This window comes from Lathamus discolor, chromosome 10, assembly GCF_037157495.1.
Source record: "Lathamus discolor isolate bLatDis1 chromosome 10, bLatDis1.hap1, whole genome shotgun sequence".
NCBI classification, from domain to species: Eukaryota; Metazoa; Chordata; class Aves; order Psittaciformes; family Psittacidae; genus Lathamus; species Lathamus discolor.
The window spans coordinates 5,863,930-5,883,041 of record NC_088893.1 but is presented as its reverse complement, the minus strand read 5'-3'; the positions used below and the strand labels follow the sequence as shown (position 1 = coordinate 5,883,041).

General features: G+C 42.4%; 2 protein-coding genes across 3 annotated transcripts in view; one reads left to right on the top strand and one right to left on the bottom strand.

Moving 5' to 3' along the window:
* Positions 1–19,112, top strand: part of HSPA9 (heat shock protein family A (Hsp70) member 9) — a 330,220-nt gene that overhangs the window by 123,041 nt on the left and 188,067 nt on the right. The window lies entirely within an intron of this gene.
* CTNNA1 (catenin alpha 1) overlaps positions 1–19,112 on the bottom strand; it is a 122,459-nt gene that overhangs the window by 71,589 nt on the left and 31,758 nt on the right. For both annotated transcript variants that reach the window (XM_065690217.1, XM_065690216.1), the window contains exon 7: positions 18,383–18,586. In XM_065690217.1, the coding sequence (XP_065546289.1) occupies positions 18,383–18,586 (204 nt within the window). The remainder of the gene's footprint in view (positions 1–18,382; positions 18,587–19,112) is intronic.

Here is a 19,112-nt window from a genome sequence, read left to right as displayed (position 1 = left end):
GAGCAGGAAATCTTAAAGCATCATCTATGTTGTCCTCAGGATAAGACAACATGCTTCAGTTAGTATGTGGAAGTCCTTATTGAGCCCTGAAGCACACCATCCCCAAATGCACAGCAACATCTGCTGTACCAAGGCCAACAGAGACTTTGGATTAACTCCATGCTTGAAATCCTGGTTGAGTAATTTAAAGGTTAAGGAATTCCTCCTCAATCTTTCCAGACAGTCCTGAAGATGGGAATAGCTGTGTCACTGCTTCCAGGCAGGACTGGGCCTTGCTTAGCCCCAGGCGAGCAGCAGACGACTGCAAGGCAGAGCCCCTGCACAGGCAGCCAAGTTTGGTAACTCCTAATGACAGCTGGAAGCTCTGTAGGTATCAAGTGCATATCTTTAGGGTTCAGGCCTTGACGAATTTAACAGCTACAGGGCAGACAGGCAGGCAAAGCCACCTCTAGTTTATATTCTTCTCTATGGAAGACTGGTCTAGCTCTGGGACATCTATTATCACCAGAGCAGCTGTGGAACTTGGAAAGAAGAGAGCTTTGACTACACAACAGATGCTTTTTGCCTGCAATTAGCATCCAGTCCTAAGACACCAGAAGCTTAAAAAAAGGTTAAAGTTAAATATTTGTAAGACTGAACTGCAACCTTATCAAAAAGAAAAAGGACACAGTAAGCTTGGCAGGTACTACATCGCTAACATGACAAAACAAGAGTAACAGATACCTTTGACAAGTTACTGTAGTCTAGAGTGACAGTTAACTTTTAGGAGATGTCTGTACATCCTTCACTGAAACTACAGAGTCACATGCTCCATGTCCCATGGGTTATGAGCTTTTGCCAGGAATTACTCTGCCTGTGAGTGGAGAGCAAGTCTCTAGACCAGCTAAAATATGTCAGTACTTTGGATGAGGGACATCTGCTACCCATAGCTAAAATAACTGAACAGCCACATAGTCCACAGCATAACAATGTTACAACGAAACCCAGACTGAGGCACTTTGGCTATTTACAGACCACGTGTGCAACTTCAATATACCTTCAGCACTGGCAACTGCAGAACAAGATGCAACGCCTCTTCCACCCCAATTTGGGATTTACCGGTGATGTAGGTATTGCTGACAAATCTAAAACCTGGAGAAAACGGCCACTCTGCTCCAAACCTGCGAAGTGTTTACGGGATGAATTCAAAGCTCTTGTTCCCACACTACGGAGATGCACCTTTACCAGCAGGGATCGCGACAGCATCCACCAGCTGACACACAGAAACACTTGCACAGAAGCAGTAGTATTACAGGAAGAACTGGAAGTCCAAGTGCCCAGCACCCTCCCCTCTAATGAAGCTCAAGACCGCTTCAGGACCTTCCCATGACTAACAGCTGCCTGACAGCACCCTGTAAAACATGGCAGGCAAAGAACTGACAAAGTGGAGAATGACTCCAGCGCACCACACAGATAAATTTCAGGGTTATTACCCCGTCATATCTAGAACTGTCCATGGACAACAATTAACTTGACAAAGCATGCCAATGAGAGTGTCCAGAGACACATGAAAAGGTTTTATACGACATTCAAATAAGCTGATGCTACTGGACTGCAGACTGCTTTCTTCTTCTTAGTGGGCACTCCATCATTTGAATATGCCACAGTAAAGCTGCATTATCAAGACAGGAACTTTCTGACACCTACTTTTACTGTCCATTTATTCAAAAACAGTAATCTTCATCAGGCAAATTAGAAAGTGATCATCAGCTTTAAAAAACAGCTTCAATTATGTATGCAAACCCAGCTACATTGCAGCACATTGGGTTCACTGCAACTCCTCTGACTGCAACCTGCTGTGCAACACTTAGGATCAAAAGTTAGTTTGTACTCCCTGACTCTCAGACACTCACTGGGAACCATGAAAATAAAAGGAAATCGCTCCAGAAAGATGGGGTTACATTAACAACAACCCAACCCAACCACCCCATTGCTCTAAAACATGAATTATCACAGAATCTCAGACTGGTTTGTGTTGGAAGGGACATTAAAGCTCATCCAGTTTCAACCCCCTGCCATGGGCAGGGACACCTTCCACTAGAGCAGGCTGCACCAAGCCCTATCCAACCTGGCCTTGAGCACTGCCAGGGATGGTGTGCACATATAAGTGATGAATAAATACATATATTCATACGTGACACAGTAACCCCACCTGAAACAATGTGAAACATGCAACCAGTAACCCTGGGTACTAACTGAAAGTAGTATTTGAAACGTTAAAAGTAAATTGAAGAAAATCCACCCATTAATAGGGAACTTGACCTCTGGAAGGCAGAAAAACTTCTAAGAATTCAGATTCAAGAAGGGTTTGGGCCTCTGCAGATGGGATTCTCTGCACATAGGCAGTCTCAGAGATACAGACACTATCTTAGTACCAGACTTCTCTATCATTTAATGTTACCTAATGTTATCTATAATAAAAGTACATCAGCTCTGCCAGTATCATCTCCTCCTAATCCAGGTTAGCTAAAATTATGTGCCTACTACTTTAGACTTGCCTTGTTCTGAGCTCTTTCCTCCATTACCATTATCTGTCTCACATTTCAGGTATTTCCTGGTATCTACCACCAACTATTGCTCAGTTGCCATAAACCCATTTAAATGGGCAAAATATACTAGAAATATTACTTTTTTATAATTAGTATGTACTGTTTTCTACGTTTGCTTATGCAAGTGCAATGTTTTAAAGTGTTGACGGGATTAGGACTCAATGACAAGTCCACATACCTGACACAGATTGCTCACAGACACAAGGTGAAAGTTGTGATAAAGAACATGAACAGATTTTGGTGATCTGAGCCAGGGAAAAAAACCCACACCCATTCTGAGCAGAAAAGAGAAGTTCTTACACAGCCCAGTTTCTATTTTGACAAGTGGTTTGGTTCTTTTCTTTTTAATGTTCTAATCAGGAAAGGCCTATTTTACCAGTATGTTATCAAAAGAATTCCACTGCCTTTGAAATAGATATTTCAAATTAGTAACATATTTTCAGTCTCCTCTTTAATATATATATTAAAAAAACCCTCCAAAAGCTTTAACTTCCTCAGATGAGAGCTGTAATTTGCAGCTTCACTCTGGCAGAGTCTGTTCCCTAACAAAAAAGGAAAATCAGGAGAACACACAAGTTAGTATTCTTCCAAATTTCATAACATCTTTTAAGTTTACTGGCAGCTGACCAAAATCTTCAGGACTGCTCCAAGCTAAAATCCATTCCGAATTCCCGCTGCTTGCTCCAGAATTCCCACTCAAGAGCAATGCTGGAAGCACTGGAAAATGCTTGGTCTGGTTAGCAGGCACGGGGGTTGGTTTGTCAGCAGTTCATGTCTTAAGGACAATCGAATCTCAACCATATGAAGCGATGAATTTCATCCCCAGCCATGCCAGAACCCAGTTACTAAGCTGCATACCCATGCATCCATTTCCACATCCCTTGTGCAGGGGTAACTCCCAATTTCATTAAAATATCTCCCCAGGCAACAGTAAGTCCTCTTTTAAGCAATAGTAAAACTAAATCTTTAAAGTCACTACCTAGTGCTACCAAGGTATTTTTTCATTCAAGAAATCAGTGGTATTGGAAGAGCACAAAGCATTTTTTTCCTGTTATTTTCACCTGTAATGGGAAGGAGGAAGGACAGGATGAAAGATGTCTGTCTAGTCTGGAAAATAACAGATTCTCACACATTTTGTACTACTTTTGTACCACTAGCAAATAACAGAGCTACCAGTGTTCTCTTAAGGCTTATTCTTGTATCTAAAGAAGTTAACAGCATAGGTTTTATGATATAAAGCATACAGGTTCTACACCTCTGCAACATATTTCCACCACTGAAGCAAAAATATCTATTCATACAGATAACTAACGGTAGGAAAGCATCAGGGTGCCAAGAAAATCATCCTGCAACAATACGCACCTTTGCCTTCAGAGCTCAAAAGAAAACCAAGATTGGCAAACGTAGGCTAAAATTGAGCTTTCACTGAACTGACTTTTCCTAGTTTCCATTAAATCATGATGCTGGAGCAAAGTTAGGACTCTATAATCCAGACCTGGTCCCAGCATTAACAAAGCAAGCATACCGGAAATCATTCGTAAGATGCAAGAGGTTTATGTTTCTTGTTATCTTTAACGTGTTTTCATGTTGAGCTCTGAGAGCCAGGTTGAAGGGCTCTAACTTGCACTTGGTTAAGTCTCCCACCCTTCAGGTTTCACTTTTCCTCCTGAGAGACTCCCATGAGATGGCAGTTCATGCCTAATCAACAGATGGGAGCCAGAGTGTTTAGGCTCTATTTTTCAAGAGGAGGTGAATGTGCTGGTGTGGCTGCTTGTTTTAGAAGTTCATTGTCCTTGTCTCTGCTCTGCTCTGGGGAGACCCCCCTGCAGTCCTGATCCAGCTCTGGGGCAACAGCACAAGAGGGACGTGGAGCTGTTGGAGCGAGGCCAGAGGAGGCCACGGAGATGCTGCGAGGGCTGGAGCAGCTCTGCTCTGGAGCCAGGCTGAGAGAGCTGGGCTGGGGCAGCCTGGAGAAGAGAAGGCTCCTGAAGGGGAGACCTCAGAGCAGCTCCAGTGCCTAAAGGGGCTACAGGAAACCTGGAGAGGGGCTTTGGACAAGGGCCTGAAGGGACAGGCCAAGGGGAATGGCTTGAACCTGCCCGAGGGGAGACTGAGATGAGCTCTTAGGCAGAAGCTCTTCCCTGTGAGGGTGCTGAGGCGCTGGCACAGGGTGCCCAGAGAAGCTGTGGCTGCCCCATCCCTGGCAGTGTTCAAGGCCAGGTTGGACACAAGGGCTTGGAGCAAGCTGCTCTAGTGGAAGGTATCCCTGGCCGTGGCAGGGGGGTGGAACTGGATGAGTTTGTAAGGTGCCTTCCAACACAAACCAGTCTGGGATTCTATGAGACAGCACGATGCTGCAACAAAGAGCCTCCACAGTCTCACCACGTGGGTCTGTGCAGATCCTAGAGATGTATCTGAATTGCTGATAAAAGCTCTTGTTTAAACCTACAGCATTTTTTCAGGCAGCATGCAGGTGAAAGTGATACTGCATCACCCCCTATCACTGTGCAACCAGGTGAGGCCTGACACAGGCTGCTCGTGAATGACACCCAAGGAGCTCAAGAAGGGCAGCACAATATTTTGTCAGTACTTAAAGTGGTTTCCTCACAAGGGATTTTGATGAATGATGACTAGTTAAGCTTGGCTACAGGTCAATTCATCTCACTTGGGTAGATGGGAGCAGCAGGATGGATGGGGAAATGTCTCAGAATACCAAATCAGAGGGACAAAATGCTTCTGCAGGAGTTATCAGGGAGCTACTGAGGCCACTGAGTGATCTGCTAAAAGTGGATTCTTTATTCTGATGTTTATTAGTAACCTTATGGAAAGAATATCTCAAGTTTTTCCTTTGCAAATTCCATGAACTCACAGATACATACAGGAATGTGAGAAGCAGGCTTGTATTTACACCTGCAGTCATTCTAAGAGCCTTGAAATACTTTAGGTTTTATTATATTTTACATGCATGTGAAAGGCTTTAGAAATAGAACAACTAAAATTGGAACAACACAGACCCCTGCAAAACTCAAATTAAAAAGAGTGAGCCAAGACAGCATATGCCCTTTCCAAGAGGAAGAGAATGCATTATAAATCTGGGAATAAAGCCACCTAACTCCTGGCAAGACAGCTCGGAGGAACAGATAATAAAACAATCCTACCAATACAAGTCATAAGACATTCAAAGCTAGAACTAATGTATCCTTTACTCATTATTAGACATATAAATAGCTTTAGTTTGTGACAGATTTAAGTATTTCCTGTACGAAGGGATTCAGCTGTCTTAACCAGCAATACAGTAACACAAAAACTAGGTACAAGCTGCCTTTGACAGGAAGCAAAAGGCACTAAAAACTGGAAACAGCCTCCTGAAGAGCTGAATGTCAAGGGCCCAGCTACTGAACACTTGTAGCCTTATCAGCACCGAAAAGCCCAAGTATCTCATCTCCATCCCACACACACATCTCAGTAACTTCACTTGCCTCCAAGGAGGACAAAATTGCTTGAAACAAGAACATCCTTGCAAGGTTGCACCACTGGCTGCAGTTAGAGAAAGGCAGCAACCTTATTCACACCACCTCCATTTACCTAAAGTACCTCACTGATGAACTGTGCAGGATTAAAAAGGCACAAGAAACATGGCATGCACAACATCATCTTTTACAGAGACATTATCAAGCCTTTATTTACTAAGTTAACTCATCTCCAGCCACCTTTGCAGGTAATGAGGATGCTTTAAAGCATCTGGAATTCCAGCACCAGACTGACACATACAAAGTGGCTGCCCTTCTTCAGAAGCAAAGGGATGTCAAAGGAAATAAACCATTTAGGAGCAGTCAGCACATCTGAGGTGGAGTGGGATGGCAGCATCACCTATGGTAAGGGTTAGAAAAGGAAAGTAAATAAAAGCAGAGAGCTATAGGATGCAAAGGTATTTCACATTTTTATTGTATCAACATCAACTTGTAAAGAAACCATTAGAGAGATGACTTAAACTAGCCTTAGATAGATGATAAAGCAGCAGCTATTCAAAACAAACAATTAATGTACAGAACTGTATAATCTGGCACAGAAAACAAGGAAACTGAATGTACTTAAGCTGACAGTGATCTGAAAAACAGCTGGTTAAATTCAGCTTTATACCAAGAAATAAGCTTTAACTGAATATACACTTGACTGCAGTCTAGTTCCAAAAACACCCTTCCCGTTATACAGGCAGTGCTCCAGAAGTGGTAATATAACCAAAGTCATAGAGCAACTTCACAAAATGCATAAAATGATCAGTGTACTGGAAATGAAACCAGGAGCACTCCCAGGGGACACAAGTTCCCTGTGTACTTGATACAGCCCTGCTCTTTCAAAACCATTTCCAAAACACCAGCTGAAAGTACCCAAGATTTTAGTTTCGGGGGTGTGTGTGAGGAGTGGGGATGTTTCCCCAGCACTACAAAGTGATCGAGGATAAAGATTTAGAGGCAGTTTGGAGATTTCAGCACCTGTCACCAAAAGCCACTCTTACATTCTCTGTGAGTAAACCCTCATGACAGCGTATGGGGGAGTATCAGGGCACGAAGATTTGCTGCTTAATCACTACCTTTTTTCTCTACATACGTATTCCTCATAGATCTCCTCGTTCATTTTGGTCACAGTCCCCCGCCATGGAGTCCCACAGCATCTCCATAGACAGCAGCAGTCATGTATGACCACAGAAGTGGGGATGAGCAGAAGACCACAATGCCCAGGCACCAATCTCACCTGCAGCTACATGAGAGACAAGCCTGCTTCAAACCAATTCTCACAATGCAAGAACATAGATTTTTAAGTTAACAAAGCCTTCCTCAATTCAAAGATCCCTCAGGAAGAAACAAAACCATGTTGCAGGCCATTAGCTCCAAAGGGGTCAACTGCTGAGGGACAAGGCAGAAATGCTTTCAACTTTTCTCTTCTTTAAACACTTCAGTTATTTCTGCATTAACTTATTTCTTTGGCTTTAGTCAGACCAGTGACCTCCAGAATTGGGATTCTTTTGACTCCTGGAAACATGCCCAAAAACTCATTCTGCCTCTGAGGAAATTCACAATTTGGCATTTAAGGGGAACTGTATCAAATGATATAGCTGCAGTCCTATTTTGTACTTGACATCAGAGCTTTCATGTCACCTTCTCCCCCTCAAATGACTCAATAATTAAGACAGTCCTCAAAGGAGAGGTTCAAAGGCATGACAGGGAAGGGTAGGCAAAGCCCCACCTAACACAAGCTTTCCCTCACAGTCTATGAAGCTGACTGGTGAGGAAGAAAAGATGTACATATGAACCCTTTGGAAAAAGGGAAGATAGATTGAGAGGACACATTAGGCAGAAGTTCTTCCCTGTGAGGGTGCTGAGGCGCTGGCACAGGGTGCCCAGAGAAGCTGTGGCTGCCCCATCCTTGGCAGTGCTCAAGGCCAGGTTGGACACAGGGGCTTGGAGCAAGCTGCTCCAGTGGAAGGTGTCCCTGCCTGTGGCAGGGGTTGCGACCAGAGGAGCTTTAAGGTCCCTTCCAACCTAACCTATTCCATGGTTCTATAAAAGGCAAGCTAGAAGGAAATTCTGGTGCAGGCACAAGAAGCAGAAGGGGCTCAGTGGCCCCACCACAGGCATGCACCCACTGCCTTAACACCTCAGCCCAGCAGAGCTGCTACATCCATCAGCCTGCAAGACTAACACGTCTGCGCCCACAAGAACTGTACCTCATCTCTCACCAGTTACTCTACTGTACACTCCCACGTCACCCATGCTTCTTTTGCTCCACAGAAATACCTTTAGTTTTCAAAGCCTTTCTGTTTTTTTTTTCCCCCCAAAGAGCTCCCAGGCTTCATTTCCCAAATTCTTTCTGCAGGTTTCATAAAGTAACTGATAATGTCAATTCAAGTTATCATATTCACTAAGCCACAGATGACAGCACCCCAGGCATACAGAAGAGATTCTAAGCTAAGAAGCAATTTTTTTCTGGCCACATATGGAAGCACCCAACAAATGGCAAAACCCTTTCCTCTTGACAGTCAGAGGTTAACAAACAGGCAGGATGAGTCAATAATCCATGAGCGGCTGCACATCACGCAATATTTGCATTCAATCTGAAACACACGGACATTAAAGAAAACTACACTCCATTTATGAAAAGCACAGTTATTTGTGAAAGCAAGCCCAGAACCAGGAGACTTTGTCTTTCTACTGACCACTGCTAATTGTGCAAATGCCCTGGTTTTTCCCTTCTGGCCTGATGCCCAAGGAAAACCTTTTATAGTTGGTGATGAAGAAAATGCATCTTTTAGCACACCTTTGTGAGGAAATTGTTGGCCTGAAAGCCTATGTTTGTTGCTGTTATTGTAAAAAAACCACTCAGAGTGCCAATTCAGCGAGAGGATACCGTCTCCTAATTCTTGAGGTCAGTGTTTTCAAGTAGCTTTGAGCAGAAGATTTTAACCCTGACAATATATAAATTGTCTCTGCTCTTTTGCCTCTAACTCCTGTCCCTCCCACTGAAGGGACATGTCCCTGTGCAGACCAGAAGGAAGCCAACATTTTCTCCTCTATTTCAACAGCTTTCCAAGATACAGCTTGACCCTCATCCTTTCCTCAGACACAAGGAGGATTAAGTCACTCTTCTGCCTCTATTTACATTCAAGAGGGCTGCTACTACTTGGATAAGCCACAAATGCTAATAATTCTGTATTGATTCAGTTGACTTTCTGGGACAAATTAGGTCTAAAGCTCCAGGACATATTATGAGCATTACAGAACATCAGCTTTCTTATACAGGACAAAACAGGTTGAGCAAAGAGCACAGTCCAGATATCAAACAAATATCTAGAATAGAAATGCTGGGTGCCTATCAAGACCTCTACTGCTTGCATCAGGATCTATAAAAAAGGTGAAGAAATATTGGAAAGCAATATAACAGAGCACAACAGGTTTCGCCTATCACTGGAGGACTGAAGAGGATGTAAGTGGTACCAGACAGTAAGAGGGACATGTGTGTGCATGGACAGCGACTGTCCTCATTCTCTCATTATCTACTGAATCCTATCTTGCAGAAATATAGGAACTTAATTCAGAGTTTGTATTAAGTCAAGGTTTAATGAAAACAGGGAAGTCCAGGACTTGAAAATATTTTGTTATAATACAAAAACTGCAGCATTTCAACTTCGTAATAATTCCATCTTCCCTTTCCGCCAACAAGAGGAAATCAAAAGCCCAGTTGTGTGTGTAATACTTCTGCACACTGAGAGCATGATCCTGCTGGAGGCTAAAAGACTGTTTATGCACAGATCAGTAGTTACTGTGCAAGCTTGCATGCTCTGATCCCTCTATACTCCTCGATTTTGGCTTTAAGAAAGTACTCAAGTACCACCAAATGGTGCTTCATTAGGGGCGACTATAGATTACATCTTATGTAGGCAGATAAGAGTTCAAATATTTTCCTACAAAACAATAGAATTCAAATTAAGTGACAAAACAGAATTTTAAAGCAGGATCCATGCACATCATTAGCACATACTGATGTAAAATGGTTTACAGCTCAAAAGTAAAATGCTGCTAAATTCCAACTGCTGTATCACAAACAAGTGTGCACACATTATATCAGATCTTCCTTCCACCAATCTTAGTGATGAACATTACAGTAAGAAGAGTCTGCATTTGTAATATTAGAAGATATTTAAGATGTGCTAGCACTGGGCATAGACACATGTTTACAAGGAAGGAAAAAAAAAAGGTATTTCATCAATACAAGCCTTAAGCAGGGGGGGGAGGAAAGGAGGGATCGAGCAGGATGGAAAACTTCACTGCCACACAATGCATCTACAAGACTCAATTCTCAAGTTTATAGATAGCATTAGACTTCAATTCTGCTGCACACCTGAACGGAGTAAGCACTGTAAGTGAGGGCAGTAACCTCCCTTCCTTTACATATGTTAAGAGTCTATAACGGAAATACTGAAAATCGTGGAAAGACTGCAAGGTTGAGTGCTGCTGTACAAGACAGTTTAGACTAAGCCCCAGCTACTGTCAAATCTATTCAATAGAAGTTATTACCAGCAATTTTGCACCAAATAAGCAGCAAAGGCTGAAGGTAGTGGGTGGAGAAGAGCAGTAATTTAAGATTTCAATAGACTGACAAGCCTGTGCTGGAACTTCAGGTGTGAGTGCTGGACTTTGCTGGGTTTCTTTAAGTAGGCATTAAGGCCAGGACACACAACTGGAGGCTCCATCTGCTGTCCTCTCTCCCCTCTGAGGCTGAGCACACGCATGGCAGCAGTTGTTGGGGATCTCTAAACCAGCAACTCCAGATACGCACTGGGATGAGCTCAGAGGAACTGCTGGGATGATCAGGAGCGATGACGAGCTTTAATCTCCAAAACTCACAAGGCAGATAAAGCCTTGCTTGAGCTGGCTTCTGTTTATTTCCATAGGTCCTTGCATTACTACCTAAGAAATAAAAGTTCTCAGCATGTCTTCTGAAAACATGCCCCCTGCTAAGTCCCAAAGTTGTTGGGTAAAAAATGTGGAAGCTCTTTTCTTGTGGCTCAAAAACGCCCAGCTGATGCAGTGTGAAATTCCCATCATCTTCAGGAGGCTTCACTCCACGTAAGATGAATTATTTATTCTGTCAGCCTGTAAGCATTAAACTTTAAAACTGTATCACTTCAAAAATATTTTGTTTTTCAAAAGCAGCATCTTTGTCAAACTGATAATGTCTACGGAAATTAGTGCCCAGCATAGCTGTCTTCACCGAACAGCAAAGTCCAGGACAGGAAAATCTAGCCAGGCTTTCAAACCACGTCCATCACATCAGCATTCAAGCATCTTAAACTGACAGAAACAATATTAAAAAAGAGAGTGTAGATTATCTCAAGAAGGAATTTTTACCAGCATCTTTATCATAAATAGGGATCAGTGTGCCATTAATTCCCACCTATTTCCACAGAAACAGTTGGTTTCATTAAAAGGACTATGCAAGAGCCCTTTCAAATAGATAACTACTTGTCATAAAAAAAGTTTTAGAGTCATGTGAAGGTTCACGTGCATTCCTATCCAAGATTGGATCATTGATGAGAATACAAAGCTGTGGATCAGCATTATTAGTAGACACATTCACAAGGAAGACATCTCTGTTCTGTAAAACACAAGCGTGTCAGGAGTAGAAATACCTTTCACCGGTAGTTCTGAAGACAGAATTGCTTCTCCCAAAAGATACTGAATAGGTAAGCTAGGCACTTTCCTAGACATTCATTTTCAGGCATCAGAGATGCTCAAAGAAGCTTAGGGAAGAAAAGCAATAAAGTGCAAAATTAAAATAGAGGCAACAGTACTTCTCTGAAGCAGTACGTTTGCATAAGCACACTGAACACAGAAACAGAGGGCAAAATCAAGCATATAGCAAGTTACAAGACCACCAAGTTTATACCAGAAGTGTAGAGACCTACTTCAGCTACCCCAAGAGCCAAACCGCACTGCTCAGCACATAAGAGTTCCTACTAGGCAGTGTAGTGCAGCAACCTGGTGTTCAACCACCTCACCTTCAACTGTGCTATACTACTGTAAATTAGATTAAAGTCTAACATTACAAGAAATACAGCCATCACCCCTAAACAGACCCAGCCCTGGTACTCAACCACTCAAGGCCAAGCAGAAGATAAAAACAGGGAAAAAAGCAAGGAAATCAGCTAAGTAATGTGTGCCTGGAACGCCTGCTCTGAAACCAGCCCCCAGTGGGTTTTCTCCATTTGCTGCCAAGCACCTCTAATGCAATCCAGACAGTCAAGGACACAGTCAGAATGTTAATATGAAAGCATTAAAATTCCCATTGAAATAGGACCTGTCAAGCTACTTTATGTAACATGATTTATCGTTTCCAAATGTAGTAACAAGGGATTTTATTGTACAAGACCATGTGGTACACAATGGGGCTCCGCGTCCACATTCCCCACAAGCCAAACTAGAATTTGTGACCAAGTTTATGCTAGTACATGTGGTGTGTGCATGAAAGGGCAGCTGTACGCATTAGAAATTGATGGGGGACAGAAGAGACTTAAAATGAGAACTCTCTGCTCATCTCTGTGCATGGACACCTCTAATCAGTGCTGTGAGTAGCTCTGGAACACTGCTTATGGAGAGAAGCCCAACTGCCCCCATCCCTCAGGGCACCTGCATCAAGTAATAAAAAATGGGCTGTCAAAAGCTTAAAGAAGTTTTTATTTCCAGTCTTGCCATGTCAGTGGGATAAATGATGTCTTCTGTAAGTTCAATGCAGAGAAGAGTGGAAACTTCTGCTTAAGTTCCCAGTGGATGGCCAGCACTTCCTAACCTGAAAACCCCAACTCCAGAACCCTGACCTCAAAACCCACTATCGCCTACATTTGCCATATTTAACAAAGCAGCTAAAAATCAAGCCAAGCTGCCCAAGTTCTGTGCTAATAACACCCATGGAGAGGTACAGCACAGAGCACACACCTTGTCATGACTTAAAGTTTGTGGATTTTTGTGTCTGCAGACACGTTTTTTTTACCTCTCCATTCTACAGTTTCCCATAAATGCAGAAACATTTCAGCTCTATCAGGCCACTGTTGTTTTTCCATGCATTCACTTGAAGTAGTTTAGATAACATAACTGAAGAGAAAACTACATGTATAAATTTGAGGCAGAGTTGACTAGTTCAGGACAGACAAGCAGAGATACTGACAGAAATCATACCTGCTTTCTATGCTGGAAGAGGGACTGCACCAGCTGCCAGTGCAAAGACAACATCTGAGTAAACTGGTAGCAATGCCAAAGAAGTACTCTGTTTCAGACTTTATTTGGAGCAAACTGCAACTGGTCAATGTCTACCCACAGAAAACTATGGAATTAGACACCACAGTCTGCTTCTGCTGTATTGTGTTACAGTGCTGCACTCAGGATCCTAGCTCTCTTACTAACTCCTTTGTCACTGTAGTACTAATCTGGGACATTATTCAAGCAGATGCTTTGTTCTGTCCTCTTCCCCTGCCTAAGTCTGGCATCAATATCCAACTAAACTCAAACACACTTCGATTTTTTTCTTTTCAACTTAGTTAGTCAAACACACACCAAGAATGCTTAGTGGAAACAGATCTGGACCTTGCCATCCATTAGTTATGTTACAGCTACAACTGATGTGGTGAATTTACTGCATTCCAGATCCAAGACCTTGGACTACTCTGCTTCTACAGCACTAGTCAGAATCAATTATGAATTTTTTTAAGCCTTCCTACTCTTGCTCTGCCATTCAGCACTAGCAGAAAAGAATCGAGCTTATTCCAAGTAATGAAAACCAAATGCATACAGACATTTGTGTTTGCTATTTCAATCCAGGAGGGATCTGCAATGCAAGTTTAAAAAGGAAAACTGTTTTCTGTTGGAATCGTGAGAAATGAGCAAAAGCCACAATGAGAACCAGCTCTCCCCAGGTGAAGGGGAAGATAAGGGGAAGAAGCTAAAGAATCAGATGCTACAATTAAGGGGTGAACAGCTGGCATTTTAAGGAACATGGTTTATAAGCCAAGAGGCTGGGTAATAAAATGGCAGATGAAGTTCAGTGGACATAGTAGTTAAGTGGTACACAAGAGAAGGACCATCTCACGTAACATTCACAGATACAGACTTCTACCATACAGAAGCTAAATCCTGACAATAGCCATTTCAAGATACCACCTCAGTGCTCAGCAGCTGTCAGAGAGCAAACCAAGCATTAGGCGTCCTTAACACAGGACTGAAGAACAAAACCAAAAGATGCCACGACACTCTGTGAATCCTGAAAGGCAGATGCAGATTTGGTACCCAGATTTCCAAGGGAATCTGAAGACCCAGACAAAGGGCAGGAGGAGATCACAGAATGTGCCTACACCAGCATTTTGGCTTGAATCAGAAGCACACTGTTAAAGCCCACATCCCAGTCACTGCCACCACATGTAGTGTGATTTCTGTCTCAGAACCTTCTTGGACCACATAAGCTGGATTCTTCATGTATTCTAAACAAGGAGACAGCCACTACCACAGCAGATACTAACTAGCACCCGGTCCACAAGACTAGGCTGAAGTCAATGATGCATATTTCTGTGAAACACAGATAAGCACAGACACTGAGTCCTAACTCACTGCACAAATCCCATCCTCACCTGCCAAGCTGTTTGATAATGAGGGAACAGCCAAAGCTGAGGAGGTGCTGAGTATCTTCTTTACAGCAAGCACCTAATAAAACTAGGACACTTCATTCTGGAGAAGATAAGTAAGGTTCTCCATGATATGGCTCTGAAACAATGTCAGTAGTATATGAAAGAGCAGGAGTAACCACTCAGGGTCTCTTCCTAGGTTAAGTAGAGGAAACATCTAATCATCGAATGGTTTGGCAAGATTATCTAGTTCCAACCCCCTGCCATGGGCAGGGATGCCTCCCACTAGAACATGTCACCCAAGGCTCTGCCTAACCTGGCTTTGAACATATCTAACAGTACAGGCAGAACACTGTTTTGCTTCTAAACAAAAGGAGATGTTTCTTCACTCAGTACCTGTTTAGAAAGGAGAACTCCCTGCTAATGAACATTATGGATGCTGTAGGTTTATAAGGGCTCAGAAAGAAACTACAGACTCACTGGTGTAAAGCCCAACAAGAGCCGTTAGGTGCAGTCAGCAATGCTAGCTCTGGAAGTACCTGAGGCACAGACTGCTAGAGCTTGGGGTATACTCTAAGTAAGTAAAACTACAGACTTCCCTTGTTACTGTCCTGTTGTAGGATCCACTACTGACTACTACCAAGACACAACAATGGCACTGACATACAAAATTTAGCTTGACCAAGCTGGACTACTCTTGACAATAGCAAGACAAGTATGCTAAGTGGAAGGGGAAATAAAATGCACTCCTGCCTAAAAAAAGGGGGAAACAAGTGCCATAACAAATTACTGAGCAAGCAAAGCTTGTCCTTCTTTTAGGGGCATAATTACAGGCTTCATTCCCAAGTGTCCTGGTTTCAGCTGGCATAGAGTTAATCTTCTCCCTAGTAGCAGTGTTGTGGCATGGCTTTAGCCTGGGAATAATGCTGATAACACACCAATGGTATAATTGTTGCTCAGCAGCAATTACCCTGATCAAGGACTTTTCAATCTCATGATTTGCCAGTGAGAAGGGGCACGGGAAGCCAGGAGGAAGCAGAGACAGGAAACCTGACCCAAACTAGCCAAAGAGGTATTCCATACCACAGCATGTCATGCCCAGTACAGAAACTGGGGGGAGCTGGCCAGGAGGGGCCTACTGCTGCTCATTCTTAATGACATCACACCAATAGGGGTCAAGAGATCCTACAATTTGATTACTGAAAACTGTTATTCAGATAGGAACTGCTGCTACACATGGTAGCCTGCAGACTCACAGGCCCTTGGGACAGGCCCAAAGAGCCAGTTAAACTACGACTCCAAACCACTCAACTTTGAGTACAAAGTACCCAGGAAACAGCCTCTTTATTGCCAGAGATCTGAAAGAAAACCCAAAAGCCAGAGGAAGTCACTAAAACAGAAGGCATTTAAAACTAAAAGGGAATCTGCCTCAAGACATTCCTGTGCTTCAACCAACGTATTCCTCACTCAGTCTTCTCTCTGAATTTTTACACTTGGCCAATAAATACCTCTCATTCTAGCACTTGGAGAGGATTTATGATGCACTGCAAGTGCTGTGCAATTAAAAGATTTAATGCCTGATTCATTTCCTTCTTCAAAGGGAAGACTGGAGAAAAGCAGAGCAAGAGATGGCTGGGTACCATATAGCTGTGGGTATATCATACATATACATGATGTGACATTTCCTCTACCACTACTGTAAACCAGCACATCCCCACTCTTTCTGTAGTTGTATCAAACCTATTTCACTGTGTAGATTCCCAACTATTAGTCATTCTTCAGCTTAATCGTTGAGGGGGTTACAGTATGGATTTTTACACACCAACCCACATTTCCACCATAATTTATCAATTGCTTTTTCCACTCCATTTCACTGAATTTCTAATCTCATTTCCCCAACTACACTGTCTACAATCATAACATAGCAGTGACTTTAAAAAATTCAGCATGCTCCACTAATTTCACAATGTGTTAAAAGAGATAACAGAGGGAACACATTCTTTCCATCTCAGTGTGATTACTTCCACTTGCCTATCAGAGACAACGGTACACAGTTGAGGAGGAGGATAGGAATTTCTGCAGTAAGAAGTCAACACTTTGCAGTTTTACACAGGTATCAACCAACCTGCAATGAGAGAAATGCCACCAACTCCTACGTGCAAGACCAAGCATTTACCTCTTCCACATTTTTAATTAGCATGTGGTGGATGTTTTGCTCTGAATCATGCAAACAGGGCTTCATCCAATCCAGCAGCACATTTGTTTGAGGGATTATTACAGATGCATCATATACTAATAAAACACCCTGCTCTGAAAGGAATTTTAAATAGCACAATGTCATGCTTCCCAGCTGCAGTCTTAAGTTCTATATAATGTCAATGCTGAGCACAAGCTACTTTCACAAGCAATTAAGACAGACTACATGAAGTACCTAACTCAGCCCGCAGGCTATATAAGACTTGGCTTTCAGCTTTGTTCAATTACTTTGCCCTTGTCTTTGGTAAACAGAAATCGTTGTTTTACTTCCTCTCTACCACACATGGCATCTGTTCTCCAAATTGTACCACCCCAGTCCGCACACAGCAGCCCTCAGATCTGTTTTACTCTACGCTGAAGTAGTTTTCATCAAAAGATTTGAAGATAAGCTGCACAACACAGAAACGTTCAATAAACTCTACTGTCTAAACCAGGTATCTCTGAAGTAAGTTTCACCTCACACATGCTCAAAAGCATAAAGAAGACTTCGCCTCATGCCATTAACATTTCTTCAGCCAATTTCACTTGCTACAGTGCTATAAGTCACATAATTCACTGAAGTTGTTGCTATTTCTGCAACTTCATTTCTGAAGTCAACTTAAATACTCTTATAGTATAGACAGCCTAAATCTTACAATACCCCAGCCTCATCTCTCACACAGCAAGAGCTGTTCAGATTAAAACCCACCAGGATGTGAACAAACAAGGCATTGGAGAAAGGAATGTCCAGCATTTTATCACGATGCCCTCAAATGCAGAAGCTCATCTGTATGACATAACACTCCAACCATAGAAACATTCTCAGGTTTCAAACACTATGTGCACATAAAATGCCTAAATGCTGGAAAATAACTGCTCAGTCCAATATTTGTACCAAACTGTTCTCAGGAATTCTTGCTAAATATTTAGCATCATACATCACCTCTACTGAAACTGACTAGCAACAGTAATTAACTTGATTCTGAGAATCCATGCCTTTAGCTAAAAAGATGAGGCAATTCAACTTTCCAAGCTTCACCAGAAATGAAGTGCCACTTCCACATGCCAAGTCACCTTATGTAAACTGAGATGGAAAACCAGACTAATTCTACTGAATTTCTATACAAACCAATATTAACAGTCATAAAATAAGAACAGTGCCAAAGGGCTAACACTTTATACTATTAATAGTTGCTTGGAAAATTAGAGATCCATTTGAAGATAAAGATCATTGATGATTTAAGTATGTCTGAACTTAAGTCTTGACAAATCTTTCAGGACTACTGTTCAAATTCTGTTTGGGAACAGAAAAAACAAGCTTTGATCCACACAGCTTTGATTCCATGTTTTAGAGAAGCGCACAAACTATACAAACAGACCAGGAGATACTCACGTTCCCCATGTATTCTGAAAGCAGATCCTGCAAGGCCTGTCGCACTGCATTACACTCGGCAACTATACGTTCCCTTCGGTCATCACGTGTGCAGGATGAATCAGCCATCAGGGCTGCTCCGCTAATGATGCTCTCCAGGCGCTCTTCCAGGGAAGGCCTAAAACGCTCTTCGCTGAAGGTCGATGGATCCACAATAATTTGTTTCTAGGAAAATCAAGAAATATAGGAATTGGTAACCAGACCAAGCAGGAAGTTACTGGTAAGTCATCCAGACAAACAACATTTACAACCCATCAGGCTTTAAAGGCAAAAACCACACAATTTTGGCACTGAGGATGATTTTCATGAGTAGTTTTATAGAATGACTAAAAGGTTCCCCAGCAGATTACATTGCTAGTCATTTCTTGTGCTGCTTTGACAACTGAACAAAACTTGGCCACGGGAAGCCTCGTTACATGAATGGCAAAATCAAATGTGCCAGCACAAATAAGGTTCAAAGTACAGAACTCTTCTTAACTACATGTCAGTGCAGACATGCCTTCACTAGTTAAGTTGTCAGATATAACTATCCGATCATGAACATAAACCCAAGGAAAATAAACATCCAAAATTAGCCCTATGTACAGTGCTCTGCTGTCCTAGTTGATTAAGTTTTTAATCTCTTCAGGTAAATACAACAGTGTTCTCAAACATTTTCAAAGTGAAACATCAACACGAATGTTTCAAACAG